The 22770-nt window shown below is 47.9% G+C and overlaps 1 protein-coding gene and 1 long non-coding RNA gene across 2 annotated transcripts; one reads left to right on the forward strand and one right to left on the reverse strand.

Moving 5' to 3' along the window:
- The first annotated feature begins 347 nt into the window (after window positions 1-347).
- On the forward strand, window positions 348-18284 carry LOC118076381 (serine dehydratase-like). Its single transcript, XM_035099092.2, has 8 exons — window positions 348-550; window positions 4271-4459; window positions 5756-5795; window positions 7354-7493; window positions 8488-8576; window positions 10686-10913; window positions 13780-13904; window positions 16225-18284. The coding sequence occupies exons 2-8, from the start codon at window positions 4280-4282 to the stop codon at window positions 16416-16418; spliced, it is 996 nt and encodes a 331-aa protein (XP_034954983.1). The 5' UTR covers window positions 348-550; window positions 4271-4279; the 3' UTR covers window positions 16419-18284.
- LOC132591318 (uncharacterized) lies at window positions 10907-16331 on the reverse strand. Its single transcript, XR_009556905.1, has 3 exons — window positions 16195-16331; window positions 13754-15079; window positions 10907-12916 (listed from the first exon to the last, which is right to left on the reverse strand). It is a non-coding gene; the product is annotated as an uncharacterized LOC132591318 (long non-coding RNA).
- Window positions 18285-22770: the final 4486 nt, after the last annotated feature.

Below are 22770 nucleotides of genomic sequence, written 5' to 3' on the forward strand. Positions count from 1 at the left end.
CTTCAAATTGCTGACTTGCAGTGGCTGTGGATGAACGCTGACATTGTAGGTGTGTGTGTATGTTAAATATTAAAAAGGTTCTCACTAGCCCCAGATCTGCTCAGATTCCAAGGCTCAAAGTGCTTTCCAAAGGGGATGGGATCAAGACTCACAGTGGCAAGTATGATAAATGACATGAGCGGTGCAAATTCTTGAAGGCCAAGCAAGAGATGACGATGTTCGATGTTGCCCTCTTTGGAAGAAAGCTGGGTGTGTGTGTGTGTGTCAATAAAGCTCTCAACCCCCCCCCCCCCGGCAATCCTAACAGTCATCATTCCCAGCCTTCTGAGGAGCAACTTTGCAACTCTGCAACTTTGCAACTCAAGACTGACGAGAGTCGGTTGCTAAGATTCCTTGAGCACATCCCCTTGGCACTCTTCCCGGTTCCCTCCTCCAAATAAACTTTGCTCAGCTCACACAGCTGAGGGTGGCAGGAACTTTCTGCGTGAGAAAAACTCCTCTGGAACGGGAGAGAGAAGCTCATTGTTTCCTGGGGAGTCCAGATTGAGAGGTACCTCTTCAGCGGTGGACGTGGCCTTTTGGGATGGATGTGGGAACGGGGGATCCTCATAGGCCGAATTTCTTATGTGGGCGGTGGGTGAGGGAAGAATAGCCCGTGCTTCTTGTTATTTGTGCACTGATGTGGCCAGAATTTTAAAACGGCTGGTTTTAGAGGAGAACTCATTCCCTGAGTTGGAAAACAAAAGATTTGCAGGGAAATGTTGTTTGGCTTGAAAAGGGAGTGCCAGGCAGATACTAAATGCTGTGGAAAGAATCAGGTTCTCCAAGGTCCAGGATATCAGATGAGGATAGACGTTCCAGGCTGCATATGAACTGTAAATTTTAAAGCACGTGACTTCCCCCAAAGAATCCTGGGAACTGTAGTTTGTTGTTGCCTTGTGGGAATTGTAGCTCTGTTTGGGGCGAGCTACGGTTCCCAGGATTCTTTGGAGGGGCAAGTAATGTGCTTGAAATGCATGGCTTGTACACTAGGGTGATGGATTTTCATTTTTTTCTCTCAAAAATTATTTCCTGTAGCACAAATGGATGAACCTTTGCATTTTAATGACTAAAATGAGGTATATTCCATTGAAATATTTAAAAAGGTTACGCACAAACTGTTTTTAATTTTTTTTGTATGCCGTTTTACCATTTCATAAAATTGTATTAACAGTTCTATATATATTTCATATCAAATTTGGACAAAATACCACATTCCACAATCATAGGGTATACAAATGTCACACCTGCGCAAGGTAAAAGCCCCTTTTTGGGACCTCAAAACTCAGCCAGCAGACCCTGCCGGACATGCTGGGAGAAGAACCTACAGGAGAGGTAGCAAAATATCGTCCTCTAGCAGCGTCTATACTGTTACTGCAGCTAAAAAAAGCTTCCTTGTGTGTTTGATGACCCTATATAATGTTGTATATATGTGACTCTAAAGCTTGGGTTCAATTTTATATCTGCTTACAGTGACTTCAAAAATGGTCAAAAAACTGATAAAAAATTTTTTAAATCATTTTGTGCATGAGGTTTTTTTTTAAATCAAATCTCTTTGAAAGTAAGATTTTATCTAATCTTTAATGAAAGCTCATCAAATTATGATACAGGGAAATGAGGTTGTAAAAAAGTCATCACCCTATGTACACAGTATGAGTCTAACTTTAGGTGATGACATGTCTGGCTTTTCAGAGGCCCCGTCCTCTACTTGCAAGAGTCCTTTGTTAGAAGGACTGTCCTGTCTGATCCAAGTCTGGTTTAAAGGTAGAGAACCCTTAGGAGGGAGATCAACCAGGGTGGACTAGTTTGAAGTCTCTCATCAATAGTTAGCCCCCCCCCCCAGGGCAACAAACTCATCACTCAGACACACAAGGCATCGATTTGGTCACAAGTCTTCCCCACTGTGGCGTGATGTATTGTTAAATTATAGCATTTACTTGAGAACGTAAGAAGGGCCTGCTGGATCAGGCCAATGGCTCATCTAGTCCAGCATCCTGTTCTCACAGTGGCCAAACGGATGCCTGTGGGAAACCTGTAAACAGCAAATGTGCACAAGAGGACTCTTCCCTCCTGTGGCTTCCAGCAATTGGCACTCAGAAGCAGGGCCGTCTTAAGTATATCCGGCGCCGTGGTGCTAAGATCCCTCCGCCCCCCCCCCGGTTTCCCAGAGTTGCTTACCTTTTTATGGCGCTGTCGGCAGCTTTGCGGGGCTGGAGGAGCCGGGCAGCGGCTGGAGGGTGGCTCCTCCGGCGGGGAAGAGGTGGAGACTCCGGGCGTAGCGCTGCTTCAGTGAGACATGCAAGGGCAGTGAGCTGATGCCAGGAGGCGCCCACCCAGCCTCCGTCTCTTCTCTGGCACCCTCCAGAACTTGCCCTGGTGCCCTGCGCCACTTGCCTCTATGGGCAAGACGCCCCTGCTCAGAAGCATTGCTGCCTCTGACCATGCAGGCAGAACAGAGCCACTCTTTTAAAGCTGTCCAAATTGGTGGCCCCGTCTAAATTTGCATCAGATGGTGTGCTTGCAGAGCGCAGGGACACAGGAAGCTGTCCTATGCAGATCCTGACTGTTGGTCCAGCTAGCTCAGTATTGTCTGCTCTGACTGGCAGTGGTTCTCCAGGGTTTCAGGAAGGGGGTCTCTCCTGGAGGTGCCCGGGATCAGGGCCGGCTCTAGGGATAGGCTGGGTGGTGCGGGGCGCCAAGGTGCCGGGTCAGCGGGGGGGGGGTGCTGCACGGCAAAGCCGCATGGAAGCTATGCTGCGCGCTGCGCCCACTAGGGCAGGGGCGCCAGAGCGATCTCCGCACCACGGCGCCCGACATGCTTGAGACGGCCCTGCCCGGGATTGAACCTGGGAACTTTCCCATCACTGTCTTTCATCTCCGTTGACAATGGAAGGCTGGTGGGCAAAAACGGTTCATTGCAGCAGCTGAGAAGCTTATGCAGCAACGCGCTTGGAGGAGGTGCAGGATATGAGAACCTTATGGCAACCTGGGAGCCTTTTATAACATTTAGTGTTAGACAAGGTTGCAATTTAATACCTCTGGAGTCCCAGAAGTCTTTTGGGAAAGATTTATTGCCACCGCTACTTTCATCACTATCTAAGGACACATGATCCATGCCATATATTTAAAGCACTATTAGGCTACTTTAACAGTCACAGAGAATCCTGGGAACTGTAGTTTATTGCAGGTCCTGGGAACTGTAAGGTCTGTGAGGTCAGCACCTGTAACAAACTACACTTCCCAGAATTCTTGGGTGGTGGTGGGGAGCCATGACTGTTAAAGAGTGCTTTAAATGTATTGCACGGATGTGACCTTGGTTACTTTCCTGCCTTTAGTAATCTAGATCAGGCATCCCCAAACTTCGGCCCTCCACATGTTTTGGACTACAATTCCCATCTTCCCCGCCCTTTGGTCCTGTTAGCTAGGGATCATGGGAGTTGTAGGCCAAAACATCTGGAGGGCCGCAGTTTGGAGATGCCTGTTTTATTGTGTTTTAATATCCCGTTGGAAGCCGCCCAGAGTGGCTGGGGAGGTCTGATCCAGGAGGGATCTTCCTTTGATCTTATGTTTGAAGGCCAGAGCAGTTTCAACAATGAGTCCAATTCACCAATGGTGTGGTGGGCTCTCCCTTGGTGGAGATTGTCACACAGTCAACTGTGCTTGGCAAACAACAACAACAACAACAACAACAACAACAACAACAACAACAACAATTTATTATTTATACTCCGCCCATCTGGCTGGGTTTCCCCAGCTACTCTGGGCGGCTTCCAACAGAATATTAAAAACACTGTAAAATTAAAAACATGATAAAACATAAAGCATTAAAAACTTCCCTAAACAGGGCTGCCTTCAGATGTCTTCTAAAAGTCAGATAGTTATTTATTTCCTTGACATCTGATGGGAGGGCATTCCACAGGGCGGGCACCACCACCAAGAAGGCCCTCTGCCTGGTTCCCTGTAACTTCGCTTCTCGCAGTGAAGGAACCGCCAGAAGGCCCTCGGTGCTGGACCTCAGTGTCCGGGCTGAACAATGGGGGTGGAGATGCTCCTTCAGGTATACTAGGTCGAGGCTGTTTAGGGCTTTAAAGGTCAGCACCAACACTTTGAATTGTGCTCGGAAATGAGCTGGGACCCAATGCACTAGCTCTTTTATTTATTTACATTGGCTCTTTTATTTCCAGCACCAAGCATTCCAGCTAACCTCCATCTCTCCACTTCTGTGTTTTAGGCAATCTCCATGACTGCAACGGGGGACCATTTTGGTGGCAGGGATGGAAGACCATTCCATGTTGTGACGCCTGTCCTGGAGAGCATCACCCTTTCCGAAGCTGCGGGCACCAAAGTCTATATGAAGATGGAGAATGTCCAACCCTCGGGTTCCTTCAAAATCCGGGGCATTGGCTACTTTTGCCAACAGGTGAGTGGTTGCCAAGTACCCTGGAAGTTCCTTTGTGGAAGAACAGCAGCTTGCACTATGGGCAGCTCCCCCAAACAAAACAGCTGTTCAAATTCTCACACAGCCATGAAGCTCACTGGGTGAACAACTCAGCCTAACCTATCCTTCCCGTGTTGTTGTGAGGATAAAATGGAGCAGTGTGTGTTGGCAGGTAGAGAACCACATGCCCCGCGTTGAACTCCTTGGAGGAAAGGTGGGATAAAAAGGTACGCTCTGGTCAGACCTCACCTGGAATACTGTGTCCAGTCCTGGGCACCACAGTTCAAGAAGGATATTGACAAGCTGGAACGTGTCCAGAGGAGGGCAACCAAAATAGTCAAAAGCCTGGAAACAATGCCTTATGAGGAACGGCTTAGGGAGCTGGGTATGTTTAGCCTGGAGAAGAGAAGGTTAAGGGGTGATATGATAGCCATGTTCAAATATATAAAAGGATGTCATATAGAAGAGGGTGAAAAGGTTGTTTTCTGCTGCTCTAGAGAAGCGGACATAGAGCAATGGATTCAAGCTACAAGAAAGAAGATTCCACCTAAACATTAGGAAGAACTTCCTGACAGTAAGAGCTGTTTGGCAGTGGAATTTGCTGCCAAGGAGTGTGGTGGAGTCTCCTTCTTTGGAGGTCTTTAAGCAGAGGCTTGACAGGCATATGTCAAGAATGCTTTGATGGTGTTTCCTGCTTGGCAGGGGGTTGGACCGGATGACCCTTGTGGTCTCTTCCAACTCTATGATTCTATGATTCTATACTAAATAAGCACAGAAATAAATAATAAACTATGTAAGAGAGTCACAAAGACTCTCATATCTGCTCAGGCAACACTGTTACAGGGCTTAATAACACACGGCACACTGTGTTCACTTGCAAGCTGATCTTCCAACCTGATGTATATTATCACAGTAACACAATGTCCTATCTGCATAACATAAATATAACATGCCAAAATAAAATAAAATAAAATAGACACATTTTTGGCTCAGAAATGGCAACATTCAGAAACAAGGGGAAGGGCGTTTAAGTCACCCAGGAGGACAAACTGGGCTCAGCCCTAGAATCACAGAAACTGTGGAGCTGTAAGGGACCCAAGGGTCATCTAGTCCAGCCCTCTGCTGTGCAGGAATCACTGCTGCCATTTAATCTAAATAGAGAGCTTCCTGTGGTTCTAATAACACTTTCCAAGTTTCCATATGGCGTTCTCCTCCAGATCAATGCATTCTCACACCTTCCCCTCTCTCAAACTGAATTCCCTCTCCTGTTCATTTCAGGTTGCCAAAAAGGGTTGTCAGCACCTGGTTTGTTCATCAGGTAAATAAATATCCCCGTGCCTTTTCGGTCCTTCTTTCAACTTCCAATGTTTCTCTAGTAATTGTCAGGGAAGCCCGAAGAACACCCTGCGTGTGACTTAGTTACTCCTCTTGACCTTGATTCAGTTTGTACGGTGTATTCAGAGGGCCGGCCCTGCCATTAGGCAAAATGAGATGACTCCAAACTCAGCTGGCAGGTGCAGATGTGGTGATGGTGGTGGCAAACCCCTGGCTATTCCTCCCAATCGCCCTGACCCATCTGCACTATACATGTAAGGCAGTATTACCTCACATTAAACAGCCATGGTTTCCCCCCCAAAGAATCCTGGGAACTGTAGTTTGTTAAGTGTGCTGAGAGTCGTTCGGAGGCCCATATTCCCCACCCAGAGCTAGTTTAACAGACAATCCCTCTTCCCAGAGAACTCTGGGAATTGCAGCTCTGTGAGAGGGATAGGGGTCTCATAACAATTCTTTAAAAACTACTGTTCCCATAATCCTTTGAGGGAAGCCATCACTATTCAAAGAGATATCTTATAACAGAAATCACTGGGTTAAAGCTGACTGAAAGTCCAGAGGTAGCATTATTATCAATTTACGATGGGGTGGAAGTTTTGCAGGCTATGAAGGACTTTCTCACAAATTGATTGACAGCTGCACAAATTATGATAGCTACCGTAGGAAGTCGAAGGGGCAAAGGGGCCCCTGACCATCAGGGGCCCCTGACCATCTGGGGTTGCAGCGCTCATCTCGCTCTATAGGCCGAGGGAGCCGACATTTGTCCGCAGACAGCTTCCAGGTCATGTGGTGAGCATGACAAAACTGCTTCTGGCGAACTAGAGCAGCGCACGGAAACACCGTTTACCTTCCCTGCCGGAGCAGTCCCTATTTATCTACTTGCACTTTGATGTGCTTTCGAACTGCTAGGTGGGCAGGAGCTGGGACCGAGCAACGGGAGCTCACCCTTTTGCAGGAATTCGAACGGCCAACCTTCTGATCAGCAAGCCCTAGACTCTGTGGTTTAACCCACAGCGCCACCTGGGTCCCTAGTCGAAGGGGCAAGCAGAATATAAAATGGAAGAATGGTATAAAGAGGTATGGGATATAGCTATTAAATGATAGATGAACATGTGCCATTAAGGTAAGATGGGGGATACGCAGGAGAAATGATTTCGAGGAGATATGGAAGGTGTTTGCAGAATTTGTCCTGTTAAAATGGAAAGGGGTCAAACCATGGCAAGCGGTGTCGAAATTTTGGGAGGTTGGATAGGTACAATGGAATAGTCTCGGTGGCGGGGCGCACATTTTTATTCTTATTTATTTATGGTTATTACTTTGTCAAAATAACATATATATAAAAATGAAAATAAAGAGGCATCTTAGTGTAAAATGGGGTCACCTTGGCATGACGAGGGGTGAGGGGTGGGGAGCAGTGTGTGTGTCACATGCCCCCTAAGCTAGTCTGGGGTCCTCGGGTACAGCATAGGCTGCTCTCCTATGGCCAGTTCTTCAACTTGGGTGGGAATGTTTTCCTCTTCCCTGCTGCTACCCATTCCTCGCAGGTGGCAACGCTGGACTTGCTGCAGCCTATGCTGCCCAGAAACTTGGCATACCTGCCACCATCATCGTCCACGGAAGTACTCCACTGTCGACGGTGAATAAGCTAAAGAAGTTTGGTGCAGAGGTGGAGATCTGTGGGAAGGTGAGTGGAGGAACGACTGCCGAACGCTTCTGAATCGCGGGTAAGGTTGGAGCAGGTCTGGCTGGTGCCACCGCCGGGCACACTTGGGCAGTTGCCGGTGCCCAAGCAGACTGGGAGGGCCCATCCCAGATGCCTAACCTGGTTGGCAGGGGGACCCAGTGAAGAAAAAAGCCCTCTAGGACAATTGCTGTGGGTCCCCTCATCCCCGGAGCTGGTGCTGAATTGGATAATCAAGGTCTCCTCTCAATTTCACTGGAGGTCTTCCTGTTTGTTTCTTTTTTCTTTTTAATTATTTTTTATTAAGATTTTCGAACATATAAACAAGAAAAAGAAAAAAAAGAAACAATGTTCTCCTAAAACATATATCCTCTTCAAACATCCAACTTTAAGAGAAAAAAGAAAAAGAAAAAAGAATAATTAACAATAAAAATAAGAATAAAGATCAACATTCCAATATCCTAATTTCATAATTCAATAATCGACCTCCACGAGCATCCTTTCTAACGGTTCAATACATCTCCAACTTCGCAGGTTCTAATCAAATTATTCAACTGTCCAACTTACATATCTAACCTATATAATTTTACACCCTTATTTCCTAACCTACAACCTACACAATTGCTTATAATCCTCTTCAAATATCAATTCTACAATATTTTTTAGAATAAATTCTAAATTTCTTCCACTCCTCTTCTCCTCTCCTCGGTCGCGTAGCCTTCCGGTCAGGTCAGCAAGTTCCATGTAGTCCAACATCTTCATCTGCCATTCCTCCACTGTAGGTATCTTCGGTGTCTTCCAGTACTTTGCTAGTAATACTCTCGCCGCAGTTGTGGCATACAAAAACAAATTCACATCTGTACTAGGCAATTCTTTTCCTACCATGCCCAATAGGAAGGATTCTGGTTTCTTAACAAAGGTGTTCTTCAACACTCTTTTCAGTTCATTTATAATTTGTAATGAACTGAAAAGGTCTTCCTGTTTCTTGTTCTGGCAGGTGTGGGATGATGCTGAAGAAAGAGCTAAGAGGCTGGCTGAAGCTGATGGCTGGGTCAAGATCCACCCTTTTGACCACCCATTGGTGTGGTAAGGTCCTTGGGAAGTAAATTTTGGGAGAAAATCCCCTTTGGGCGTCCAATAAAGAGTCTCACGCCAGATTCCTAATTAGTCACTTTATTCAGTACAGTGCTCCCTTGGTTCTCAAACTTAACCTGCTCCGGAAGTCCGTTCCAAAACCAAAGCTTTCCAAAACCAAGCGCACTTTCCCGTAGAAAGTAATGCAAGACGGATTAATCCATTCCAGACTTTTAAAAACAACCCTTAAAGCAGCAATTTAACCTGAATTTTACTATCTAACGAGACCACTGATCCATAAAAGGAAAGCAATAAACAATGTATCAGTAGCTCAACTGGGTTCCACGCAGTCACAAAAACAAAACAAATATGAGCCCCCAAAACAAAAATGCAAAATAAATAGCAAAAACAGACAGACCTCAGCGTAACACTCAAAACGGAAGTGTGGCACTCAAAACAGAATTGTGGCACTCAAAACAGAAATGGGCACTCACATCGGAAGTGTAACACTCACAAAGGAGCACATTCGGCTTCCGAAAAATGTTCGCAAACCAGAACACTTACTTCCGGGTTTGCAGTGTTTGGGTTCCAAGTTGTTTGAGTTCCAAGGTGTTTGAGAACCAAGGTACCACTGTAACATATTTCTGGACAGAGTCCAAAGGAGTCTGTGATAGCAGTCCCATTAGCACACACTCTACATAGGAATAAATACATCATATTGGCTGTTTATTCTCTAGTCTAGCCAGTCCCCTTCTGTCACCCCAGCACCTCATAATCTCTTCATCCAACCACAGTCCTTAAAAAAAAACTTTGCATAAAGAGCCCTCCTTGTGCCTTATTTGGACTTGATTTTCACTCTGTCAGATAGGTTCCTCCTAAACTAGTTCTTACCCATTTTGTATTTAGGATGCACTCTTGTGTACTTGAAACTGACCTCACCGATAATGTGTCTTGCAGAATTTCCACCTCAGAATCCATAAGTAGTTGTTGTGTACTGGGCACTCTGTCAAGTAGATAGGGCTCTCCACACCCATCTAACTCAAAAGTCCTTGTTGGGGACATAGAGTTGTGCCCTTTCCACCTACTGCTGGGGCCCAGTTGGTCCAATTTCCATTGGTTCCAAAACAAATGAGGAACAAACGGGTAGAAAGGGTCGTGCTTTATGTCCTTGCTGTTTGAGCTCATTCATTCTTCATTTCCCCTAAATGCTATATTTTGTTGTGATCAGCACCTTGGAGAGGGACATAGGGGCGAGATTCAGGACCATGGATAGCGATCCTTAAGCTGAGGTACAAGATACAAGTTGTCTCAGCACTGTCCTGGAACATCAGGAAGATTTTTATAGCCTGCCTCGGGCAGTGGATACTGGGGGACAGGGAGCAGTGACAAGGTGTCAGAGGATGGAACTGTGTGTGCCATGTGGATTCCACTGCACTCCCTTAAATCCGTTTCTGTCCTCAGGGATGCAGCAAGTGCCCTATGAAGCCTTTGGGACTTTTTAGTTTAAAGGAAAGGCAAGTAAGAGGCCAACATGATAGAAGACAGAAAGTGGATAGAGAATTTTTCTGCCTGTCTCATAACACTAGAACTCCTGGGCATCCAATGAAACTGAATGTTGGAAGAATCAGGACAGTACTTCTTTATGCAGAGCATAGTTAAGCTATGGAGCTGGCCACCACAGAGGCAGTGACGGCCACCAACTTGGATGGCTTTAAAAGAGGATTGGACCAATTAATGGAGAAGGCTATAAATGGGTGTTAGTGATGCTGGTATGCTTTGCCTCTACTGTCAGAGACAGTAATGCTTCTGAATATCAGTTGTTTGAAACCACAGGAGAGGAGAGTGTTCTTGTGCTCATATCTATCTTGTGGGATTCTCATAGACATCTGGTTGGCCACTCTGAGAACAGGATGCTGGACAAGATGGGCCATTGGCCTCATCCAGTAGGGTCCTCTTATGTTCTTAGATGTCCCATCGCCAAGTAAGATTTAGCTACCGGTCTAGTCAGCTTCTGCGTCCTCTTCTCCTTGCCTCCGGCAGCAAAATGTCTTGGGCTGTCCGTGGCTCAGAGCGTCCTTCCCACAAATGCCAGTCTCTCAAAGATGTCTCCTCTCCACACAGGAAGGGCCACAGCACTCTGATCAAGGAGCTGAGGGACTCGCTGGATTCCAAGCCAGGAGCTATTGTGCTCGCTGTGGGCGGAGGTGGGCTGCTCTGTGGGGTGGTGTCTGGTCTGCAAGAGGTGGGCTGGCAGGATGTGCCCGTCATCGCTGTGGAGACAAGAGGTGCTGACAGCTTCAACGCAGCCCTCAAAGCAGGACGGCTCGTCACTCTGCCTGACATAACCAGGTGAGTAGTGTGCACTGGAGATGGCAGCAACCCCAGTTTGAAGGAAAGAGCATTGATCTTGAGACAAAATGTTCTCCTTCTTTCTTCTCCTCCCTTAAAAAAAAAGTTTGGACCCTGAAATCTTCAGGGTTATCCTGAGCATGCTGATGCTTCCTTCTTGTTCCCCAGGGTCCCTGTTTTGGGTTCACCTGTTAGCACTCCCCACCTAAGTTTGCCATTAAAGGGACTTCCTCATCTCACTTCAGAGAGTTGGAAGGGGCCCTGATGTTCACCTAGTCTAGCCCCCTGCAATGCAGGAATATGCAGCTGTCCCGTACAGGGATCAAACCTGCAACCTTGGCATTCTTAGCACCATGCTCTAACCAACTAAGCTATCAAAACTAATCTCCCTCTTCTACCTCCTCCTATTTTTTTAGCTGTGGTACAAAAGGTAGGCTGGTTCCAATAAGTTGCCTTACTGAAGCAAAGCAGGATCTCGGTCTCTTCAGTGCCTCAATGGAGACCTCCTGGTAACTCTTGTTATACTGTCTAGAGCAGTGTTTCTCAACCTTTTTTGGGCCAAGGCACACTTGTTACATGAAAAAAATCACGAGGCACACCTGGAAGAAAGTTCCCCTCTGCCGCTCATTCCGGCGCCCCTAGAAGCAGCGGCTGCGGCTCCAGCGTGCTCGTCTCCGCTAGCCTGAAAGGGAGAGGGGCTTCGGAGGATCCACCACTTACGGAGCTTCCGGACGAACGGCGACAAGGACAGCTCCGTCGGAGGAGACGACGAGGCAGCGGAGCGCGCTGCCATCGCCGCCACCGCCCCACATTCAACCACCGCGCAGCAAGCGAGCGCGAACTTGCGAGAGGTGGGGTTGGGGAACAGAGTGGCGCCGGGCCATCTCGCGAGAGCAAGCGGCGAGAACAGTTGCCCGAAAGGAGCCCCTGGGAACTGTAGTCCTTTCTCTGGCTCCCTTTCCCTCAACGGTGTGCGGGGGTGGCAGAAGTGGAGCTTTCTCTCGTCAGCCAGGTTTGCGCTCTCGCGAGCCTTGAGCCGAGGCTTCTGGCTGGTGAGGGTTTGCCGTTCCCCGGGAAACAAGCCGCACGTCACGGCACACCAGCCAGCGTCTCGCGGCACAGTAGTGTGCCGCGGAACAGCAGTTGAGAAACGCTGGTCTAGAGTTCCATCCTGAAAAGGGTTGTTTGTTTGTTTGTTTGTTTGTTTGTAGCATTCATACCCAACTTTTCAGCCAAAAAGTCTCCCAGAATGTAGAATCACAGAGCTGTAACGTTGGAAGGGAGCACATGGGTCATCTAGTCCAACCCCTGCAATGCAGGAATCTTTTGCCCAACGTGGGGCTCGAACCCATGATCCCAAGTTTAAGAGTCTTGTGCTCTACCAACTGAGCTATATGACAATCAGTTAAAAGGAGACAGCTCTCTCTGCCCACAAGCTTACAATTAAAACAACAACAACCCACGTCACACAAGGGGAAGGGGGGCAGGCTGTGTGGAGAGGGGGCTGGAATCAAACTTGGGCAACAATTCTTGAACAGTTGTTATAATGCATGGGTAGGCAAACTAAGGCCCGGGGGCTGGATCCGGCCCAATCGCCTTCTTAATCTGGTCTGAGAATCAGCGTGTTTTTACATGAGTAGAATGTGTCCTTTTATTTAAAATGCATCGCTGGGTTATTTGTGGGGCATAGGAATTTGTTCATTATTATTTTTCAAAATATAGTCCTGCCTCCCACAAGGTATGAGGGACAGGGGACCGGCCCCCTGCTGTAAAAAGTTTGCTGATCCCTGTTATAATGAGCAACTGGTGCAGTTCAGGGGCAGGAGCTACCTGATGCAGCTGGTTTTTTGGTGAAGCTGATAGGATGAGCCCCACTTCCCACCTCTCCCACTGAGGCAGCCTGATGGGGATTGGAGTCCCAGTGGAGCTGGTCTGTCACCTCACAGGCGATGATGACGATGGTGGTGATGGCGATGATTTGTATGCCACTCATACCTGTAGGTCTTGGGGTGGTTACAACATAAAATCACAATATAAAAACACAAAACACATAACCAAAACAGAAACAGAAACAACCCAATAACCCCTCACCAACACATTTTTAAAGTTACAGGTAGGTAGCCATGTTGGTCTGAGTCGAAGCAAAATAAAAAAAATTCCTTCAGTAGCACCTTAAAGACCAACTAAGTTTTTATTTTGGTATGAGCTTTCGTGTGCATGCACACTTCTTCAGATACACTTGAAACAGAAGCAACCAGACCCTTATATATATTCAGAGGTTTACCACTCTTACAGCCCATCACCCATTCCCATCCCATCACCCCCCCCACCCTCTGAATATATATAAGGGTCTGGTTGCTTCTGTTTCAAGTGTATCTGAAGAAGTGTGCATGCACACGAAAGCTCATACCAAAACAAAAACTTAGTTGGTCTTTAAGGTGCTACTGAAGGAATTTTTTTTACATTTTTAAAGGACATTGGATGCCAATCAACCAAAGAGGGACATTTTTGCCTGGCAGGCACCTAAAACTGTATAATGAAGGCGCCAGGCAGACCTCCCTGGGGAGAGCATTCCACAAAGGGGGAGCCACTGCAGAAAAGACCTGTTCTCGTGGACTGCTCGTGGAGGCGGCACACACGAGGACGGGCTTCAGAAGGTGATCTCAGGGTCTGGGTAGTTTTTATTAAGGTTTTTTTTGTGATAGAATATGTACAAACAAATAAACAAGGGAAAGTACATATTGCGACTCCACTTTCAATTCATAGAGTCTCTCCCCCCCCAATGGATTAACTCATTACTCCTACCCTCCCGCCTTCCCTGGGTATGGGTGCAAACTTACCTTGCTATTTACTGTCGATTCTGCAGTGTGGCCATGTGCCTGGGAGCCAAGACAGTGGCACAGAGGGCTCTGGATTGTGCCCGCGAGTGTTGCATCATCTCTCATGTGCTAGATGATGTGGAAGCGGTGAAAGCCATTGAGCAGTTCCTGGGTGAGTTTTCAAAGGTGTGGCAAACAGTGATATCCCCCTGTGGTTCTGATGAAAATTGCCACCCCGAACAATTAATATTAACTTTATTTTATTTTTAAATCACTGACCACACTTGCATGCTCCACATTTAATGCAATGTTAACCCTGAAACACTGGAAGCATAGAGCTGTGGTGAAGGCAGGCAACTGATAGGCAGACAGCTCCCTCTAGTGGCTTGTAGGAGCTCTCGTTTTTATACTGCATCAGAGAATCTGTCAGTAGAGATCAGAGAGATAACTCATAGCTTCCCAAACCTTTTCAGGCCACTGTCCCTTTGCTTTCATAAACTCATCCCCAGTTCCCCCAACCTTTCCCTACAAAAAGGCATTATTCAGAACAGAATGAGTGGATATAACAATAAATAAAACCAACTAATAGATCCTCCTGGGATTTGGGATCAGTGCAACTGGTCAGGAGTTGCTGCTATTTATTTGGTTTTTCAGATTAAAATTTTACAGTCACATATTCAACATGCAACATAAAAACAAGATTCCATGGAATCTCCTGGACTTCCCTCCTCCCCTTTGTGAGTCCTATTGTTAATCATTTCCTCCTGCATCTTTTATGATAATCCAAATCTTTTACCTCTCTATTGTGTCCAAAATTCACCATTAAACTACAAGTGTCATTCCGATCCTACTAACAATTTTAACTGTTTGCGATGGTTTTTAAGATAAATTATACATTTCCCCCATTCCTTATTAAAATTTTGGTCTTCCTGGTTTCTGATTTTTCCGGTCATTTTAGCCATTTTGGCATAATTCAGCAACTTGATCTGCCATTCTTCTCTGGTTGGGACTTTATCTTTTTTCCCATCTCTGGGCCAACCACACAGCTGTGGTTGCAGACAAAAATACAGTGGTACCTGGACTTACGAAGGTGATCCGTTCCGTGGCGCTCTTCGTAAGTTGAAACCTTTGGATGTTGAAGCGTCCATTTTGCGCAAGCGCAAAGTGCGATTTTGTGCTTTGCGCCTGCGCAGACAGAGCATGCCGCTTCTGCACAGGCGTAGAACACACGCGTGGCGAAAATACTTCCGGGTTTGCTGACTTCGTAAGTCGAAACCTTCGTAAGTCGAGGCATTTGGAAGTCGAGGTACCACTGTAGTCTTTTCTGCTCCCTTGGGATTTCGGCACCTAGGATTAGAAAAGGTTATTTTGAACGTTTTTTTTTACTCATTATACAGTGGTGCCTTGCTTTATGAATGCCTCGCACAACGAAAAACTCACTAGACGAAAGAGTTTTGCATTGCGCGAGGCATTCATAAGACGACAAAATTTTCTATGACCGCCACTTCGTCTTACAAAGCGGCGGCCATAGAAAGCAACAAAGGAAGATCAGCTGTCAGCGCGGGAAGCTGACAGCTAATCTTCCTTTGCCTGGGGGGATGGAGCCGAAACGCGGCGGTGCGGCAGCTGCCCCTGCCTGTATTCCCCTTGGCTCGGGGAAGACAGGCGGGGGCAAGCAGCGCCCGCTGCGATTCAGCTCCGTCCCCCGGAGCCACCGCACTGCCGCGCAGCACCGGGGAAGACAGGCGGGAGGCGGCGGCGGGAGAAGCTCTTCCCCCGCCGCCGCTTCTCGCCGTGAAAAGCCAGCATGGGGTGCAGTTTCGGAGGTTTCTGAAGCTGCACCCCATACCAGAGAAGGCAGGCTTCTCTTCCCCCACCGCCGCTTCTCGCCGCGCACAGCCGGCATGGGGTGCAGTTTCGGAGACCTCCGAAACTGCGCTCCGTGTCAGGGGAGGCGGCAGCGGGAGAAGCTCTTCCCCCGCCGCCACCTCTTGCAGCGTAAAGCCAGCATGGAGTGCAACTTCGGAGGTCTCCGAAGCTGCACTCCATGTTGGGGGAGGCAGGCAAGGCGGTGGCTGGGAGAAGAGAGCTTCTCCCCCCGCCGCCTCGCACACAGCCGGCATCGGACGGGGCTTTGGAGACCTTCTCCGAAGCCCCGTCGCATGCTGCCGCCAGTCCCCCAGAGCCTATAGGAACGCATTGATTAAGTTTCAATGCATTCCTATGGGAATCTGGGACTCGCTAGACAAAAAATTCGTTACACGAATTGACCTGTGGAATGAATTAATTTCGTCTAGCGAGGCACCACTGTATATCATTTCCCAAAATTCTTACATTTCCACCACATATGCTAAAAGGTGCCTTCTTTTTCCTTACACTTCCAGCATACATTTGACCTTGTTTTATACATTTTTGCTAATTTACTGGGAGTTAAATACCAACGGCACATCATTTTCACTTACAGTACTCCCTTATTTCTCATCCCTTTCCAGATGACGAGCGCATGCTGGTGGAGCCTTCCTGTGCTGCCACCCTGGCTTTCCTCTACTCAGGCTACCTCCAGCAGCTGCAGGAAGAGGGGCGGCTGAGCCGGCAACTGGACTCCATTGTCGTTATCGTCTGCGGTGGGAGTGCCATCCATGCGGAGGAGCTCCGGGCCTTGAAGAATCAGCTGGGGATGAAGTGAAGGAGGGCAGCTCTTGACATGCTGGCAAATGAACCTATCGCTGGCCAGGATTTTTTTAGTGCACTTAGAGCAGGGGTGGGGAAGCAGCTTTTCCAGCCTGAAGGCCACCTTTCCCTCTGGGCAGCCTCCCAGGGGCCACGTGGCAGTGGGGGGGGGGCAGAGTCAAAATCGGGGAGAGCAAGGGATGAAAACTTTCCCTTTACACAGGGGGCTATTTTCTACACACACACACACACACCTCTCTATACTCCATCCATCCAGGCAGGCAAAAGGCATTATTAGTGCTCAAATGTATTTTCCACCCATGCAAGTATATTGGTTGATGTTCTTTCCTCTCCCAGAGCTACAATCCTTAGAGTTCCCTGTGAAGCGGGAGTTGTTTACCACACAAAGCAATAGGGGTCTTCCCACAATTCTTGGCATCCCTAATGAACTACAGTTCCCATTATTCTTTAGGGGCGGGGAAGCCCCGGCTGTTTAAAGGAGTATGGTCCTGCCATTATATGTATAGTGCAGACAAGCCTCTTGGGCTTGCTGATAGGAAGGTTGGTGGTTCAAATCCCTGTGATGGGGGTGAGCTCCCATTGCTCTGTCCCAGCTCCTGCCAACCTAGCAGTTCGAAAGCACACCAGTGCAAGTAGATAAATAGGTACCGCTGCGGCGGGAAGGTAAACGGCGTTTCCGTTTGCTGTGGTACTTGTCATGGTCCTTGTCACAGTCTGTGGACAAAAGCCGGCTCCCTTGGCCTGAAGCGAGATGAGCGCCACAACCCCATAGTCACCTTTGACTGGACTTGCCCGTCCAGGGGTCCTTTACCTTTTACCTTTACCTTTAGTGCAGACTCTTGAGAGGCAAAATCTACAAGCACCATTCTTTTCAATTCTCTGTGTAGGTTGAGAAACCAGCCAGCTCCCCTCTTTCAGTGTTGTAAGTCTCCCACTACCTACCCCACCATAAATCTTCCAGAGGATGCCTACGTGGTGTAGTGGTTAAGAGTGGTAGACTTGTAATCTGGGGAACCGGGTTCGTGTCTCCGCTCCTCCACATGCAGCTGCTGGGTGACCTTGGGCTAGTCACACTTCTCTGAAGTCTCTCAGCCCCACCCACCTCACAGGGTGTCTGTTGTGGGGGAGGAAGGGAAAGGAGATTGTTAGCCGCTTTGAGACTCCTTGAGGGTCTCAAAGCGGGATATCAAATCCAAACTCTTCTTCTACGTACAAATGACTCGAAATGGCAGATATTGGCTAAATCAGGCATCCCCAAACTTCGGCCCTCCAGATGTTTTGAACTACAATTCCCATCTTCCCCGACCATTGGTCCTATTAGCTAGGGATCATGGGAGCTGTAGGCCAAAACATCTGGAGGGCCGCAGTTTGGGGATGCCTGGGCTAAATGTTGCGGGGAGGCTTCCTAAGGTATAACTTTTTCAGCAGGGGGCCAGTCCATGTCCTTCAGACCTTGTGGGGGGCAGACTATATTTTTTTGGGGGGGGGGAATGAACAAATTTCTATGCCCCACAAATAACCCAGAGATGCATTTTAAATAAAAACACACTGAATCCCGGACCGCCCGCGGGCCAGATTTAGAAGGCGATTGAGCCAGATCCAGCCCCTGGGCCTTAGTTTGCCTATCCATGCTCAAGAGTCTGGGAAGCAATCTGTTAGAGTTGCTGTTGTGGCTTCTTGCGTCACAGACCCTGCAATGGGCTGGTGTGTGTGTGTGGACCAGCTGACCGCAGGGGTCCCTTCCATCTCGAGAATTATTTCATAAGCATATGATTCCAGCGACTTACCTCGCAGGGTTGGGGTGAGGATGAAGAAGGTGACCAGATGTTGTAGAAACCATCGCTGCAAATAAAAGCCAGCTACTTCTAATTTGTCCTGCATGTGACTTTGCAGGGGTGGGTGGGTGGGTAACAATTTCTTTTTGCATGGTTTGAACAGGTTATAGATCCACTCTCCACATGCAGCAAAATGAAGCACTGACTTTCTGGATCCCTTCAGATTGCATGAGTGTGGCAGGGTGGGGAGATTTGTCTGTGCTCCCCCTTGCCAAAGTGCCCTGCAAATTGTTGTTGTTAGAATTTATATACCACCCTATACCTTGAGGTCTCAGAACAGTTCACAGAACAAAACCAAAATATGAAAGCACAAAATATATAATCAAATAAAAAACAACAACGCAATAACCCAAACTGCTACTACCATTATCCTTATCAGGGCCGGCTCAACTATTAGGCAAAGTGAGGCATTAGCCTCAGGCAGCATATCCTGGTGGGCAGGGGACTGCAGTCCTCTGTTCCTCCTCAATCCCCTGCCCATTCTGTTCCATTGTGTGTGCCTTGCACCCCCTAAGCTAGCCTGCTGCCCTCAGGCATAGAGGTGGATGATGATCTCCCACTGCCAGTGCTGGAGTCCGAATCAGCTTCCAGTCCAGTGAATTTCTGTATTGGGGATTGGGGGGGGTGTCTTCTTGTGTGCCTCAGGCAGCAAAACATATTAGGCTGTCTCTTAGCACTACTATCTCTACTGCAACACATTAGAGGGGGGGATTCTCATCCAGGTGGCTGTGCTAACTTTCTGCATGAAAATGCCAAGGTTACAGTTTTGATGCTCATATGGGACAGCTACCTAGTCCTGCATTGCAGAGGGTTGGACTAGACAATCTTCAGAGTCCCTTCCAACTTTGTGATTCTAAGAATTTCCTAGCTGTGCTTCCTATTTCAAGGGCTTCCCTGAAGAGAAGGGCTGCAGCTCATTGGCAGAGCATCTGCCTTGCATGCAGAAAGTCCCAAGTTCAATCCCCAGCATCTCCTGTATGAAAACCCTGGAGAACTCCTGCCGGTCAGAGTAGACAATACTGGCCTGGCTCAGTATAAGGCAGCTTCCAAAGGAAGCTTAGTGTTGGAGCTTCTCTGCTTTGCATGCAGAAGTTCCCATTCCTGGCATCTCCAGATAGAACTGAGGCTCCCTGCCTGAAACCGCCTCTGCCAGTCAGTGTAGACCAGGGGTCAGCAACCTTTTTCAGCCGTGGTCCAGTCCACCGTTCCTCAGACCATGTCCCTCAGGCTGGACTATATTTTGAAAGGGGGGAAAAATGAACGAATTCCTATGCCCCACAAATAACCCAGAGGTGCATTTTAAATAAAAGCACACATTCTACTCATGTAAAAGCACGCTGATTCCTACACCGCCCGTGGGCCGGATTTAGAAGGCGATGGAGCCGCATCCAGCTCACGGCCCTTAGGTTGCTTACCCCTGGTGTAGACAGCACTGAACCAGATGAACTAACTAAGGAAAAGGCATCTCCCTGTGTTTCTGTGTTGATTAATTCTTTCCCTCTTTGTCTTTCATGGGGGAATTCACCTCTGCCCCTTTAGAAGCTGCATCCCTCGATTCTGCTGAGCCTATAAGGTGCCCCTTATTAGGAACTCCTGAAAAGCATCTCAGATTCAGGCAGCAGGGCTCCCCATTGTTCCAAGGAAAGCTTGGCCGGCTCCTCTTTACCCCCCCCCCCCACACACTTGCCTTCCGGATCTTTGCCTCCCTTGCATGGATCACAGCTTGCTCACTCTCACCTGTTTGCAAGCCCTCCATTGTGTAGGGGTGTGAAACTGATCTCCGAGCAGCAGCTGTGTCCTGTCGCATTTGGTGCAGAGCTCGTGGGGTGGCGGGCGGGCGGGTGTTGTTCCTCGTTGCGCCACGCTTGGCCAGGCAGGTGTCATTTTCACACAGGCTAGCAGGGAAAAGCACACAAAGTGCATGTGTGTGTGTTTGCGTGCAACAAGGGAGGAAGAACGTGCTGCATCCAAGGGTCAATCAGTCCATTTCGATTTCTCCACGTCTCCTATTTCCCCAGCCTTAAAATCAGTTCTCCACATTTGCACCTTAGGTTGCAATTTTTTCTTTTTTCTTTTTTAAAAAAAGGCCTTGCGGAAATACATCAAGCCTTTAGTGCAAATTTCTCCTGATAGTTGCATTTGTATGTGTAATGTTGCCGAATATGCACATTATTTTTATTTTTGCAAGGCAATTGCCCCTAAAATAATGGCAACAAGGATAACAGCAGCAACAGCAACAACTCACCCTTCACTCTAAGGTCCCAGTAATTACAGCAATAATGAATACAACACTGTATTCTGCTCTGGTGCCACTGTATTCTGCTCTGGTCAGACCTCACCTGGAGTACTGTGTCCATTTCTGGGCACCACAGTTCAAGAAGGATACTGACAAGCTGGAACGTGTCCAGAAGAGGGCAACCAAAATGGTCTAAGGCCTGGAAACGATGCCTTATGGGAGCTGGGTATGTTTAGCCTGGAGAAGAGAAGGTTAAGGGGTGATATGATAGCCATGTTCAAATACTGTATATAAAAGGATGTCATATAGAGGAGGGAGAAAGATTGTTTTCTGCTGCTCCAGAGAAGCGGACACAGAGCAATGGATTCAAACTTCAAGAAAGAAGATTCCACCTAAACATTAGGAAGAACTTCCTGACAGTAAGAGCTGTTCGGCAGTGGAATTTGCTACCAAGGAGTGTGGTGGAGTCTCCTTCTTTGGAGGTCTTTAAGCGGAGGCTTGACAGGCATATGTCAGGAATGCTTTGATGGTGTTTCCTGCTTGGCAGGGGGTTGGACTGGATGGCCCTTGTGGTCTCTTCCAACTCTATGATTCTATGATTCTATGACAAAATGATTAAAACACAGCTGCCAGTTTGTTCCCAGCCCCAGGCCTCAGCTACATTGGCAAAGCAAAAACACTTGTATATGCATTGTATACGCGTTATAACACTGTGACACCAGATGGCGCTGCGGAGTTCCATTTTTGCCAACCCGATATCTCATACAAAGTTTGAAACACGTTTAACTGAAACGCTTCTTTGATGTGTCTAGGTGCAGCCCTAGTTCAAGGTGCTCACATTGTCAGCGTTTAAAACCCCAAACCACTCAGGTCCCTAATATCTGAAAGACCCCCTTCTTCCCTTACAGACCCTCTCAAGTGCTGAGTTCAGCATTTCTCTAATGAAAATAGGGATGTCCCATTACGTAATGATAATTTACTATTTATACCCCACCCCTCTGACTGGGTTGCCCCAGCCGCTCTGGGCAGCTTCCAACATACAGTGGTACCTCAGGTTACAAACGCTTCAGGTTACAAACTCTGCTAACCTGGAAGTAGTTGCTCCAGGTTGCAAACTTTGCCCCAGGATGAGAATGGAAATCGCAGCGGGAGGCTGCATTAGCGTAAAACGTGCCTCAGGTTAAGAACGGTTTCGGGTTAAGAACGGACCTCCGGAACGAATTAAGTTCGTAACCCAAGGTAAAGGTAAAGGGACCCCTGACCATGAGGTCCAGTCGTGACCGACTCTGGGGTTGTGGTGCTCATCTCGCATTATTGGTCGGCGTACAGGAAGCCGTACAGGTCGGCGTACAGTTTCCAGGTCATGTGGCCAGCATGACAAAGTCGCTTCTGGCGAACCAGAGCAGCACGTGGGAAATGCCATTTACCTTCCCGTTGTAAAGGTAAAGGTAAAGGGGCCCCTGACCATCAGGTCCAGTCGTGTCCAACTCTGGGGTTGCGGCGCTCATCTCGCTCTATAGGCTGAGGGAGCCGGCATTTGTCCGCAGACAGCTTCCGGGTCATGTGGCCAGCATGACAAAGCTGCTTCTGACGAACCAGAGCAGCGCACGGAAACACCGTTTACCTTCCCGTCGGAGCGGTCCCTATTTATCTACTTGCACTTTGATGTGCTTTCGAACTGCTAGGTGGGCAGGAGCTGGGACCGAGCAATGGGAGCTCACCCCGTTGCAGGGATTCGAACCGCCGACCTTCTGATCAGCAAGCCCTCGACTCTGTGGTTTAACCCACAGCGCCACCTGGGACCCCCAGGAGCTGGGACAGAGCAACGGGAGCTCACCCCGTCGCGGGAATTCCCAAGGTACCACTGTACATTAAAACATAATAATACCTTAAACATTTTTTTAAAAAAACCTTCCCTATACAGGATTGCCTTCAGACGGCTTGGGGGTTGGATAACTCCATACCCTCCAACATTTCTCCAATGAAAATAGGGACATCCTATGGAAAAGTGGGACAAATCAGAAACCAGGACGGCATCTCTAAATCAGGGACATCCCTGGAAAATAGGGACACTTGGAAGGTCTGTTAGGGTGAAGAGCAATGTGTGTTTTTATGTGTGTGTTTAAAGCAACTTACAATGACAGAAATAAGATGGGACCAAAAATATACACTTCAAGTGTCAAAGGGGTGCATCTTCAGCTGAAATTTCTGTTTCCCCTAATATTCTGTTTTCCCTAATATTTGCGTTCATGTGCACACTTTGTTCTCAAAGCGTG

The sequence above is a fragment of the Zootoca vivipara genome, chromosome 17 (genome assembly GCF_963506605.1).
Source record: "Zootoca vivipara chromosome 17, rZooViv1.1, whole genome shotgun sequence".
Lineage (NCBI taxonomy): Eukaryota > Metazoa > Chordata > Lepidosauria > Squamata > Lacertidae > Zootoca > Zootoca vivipara.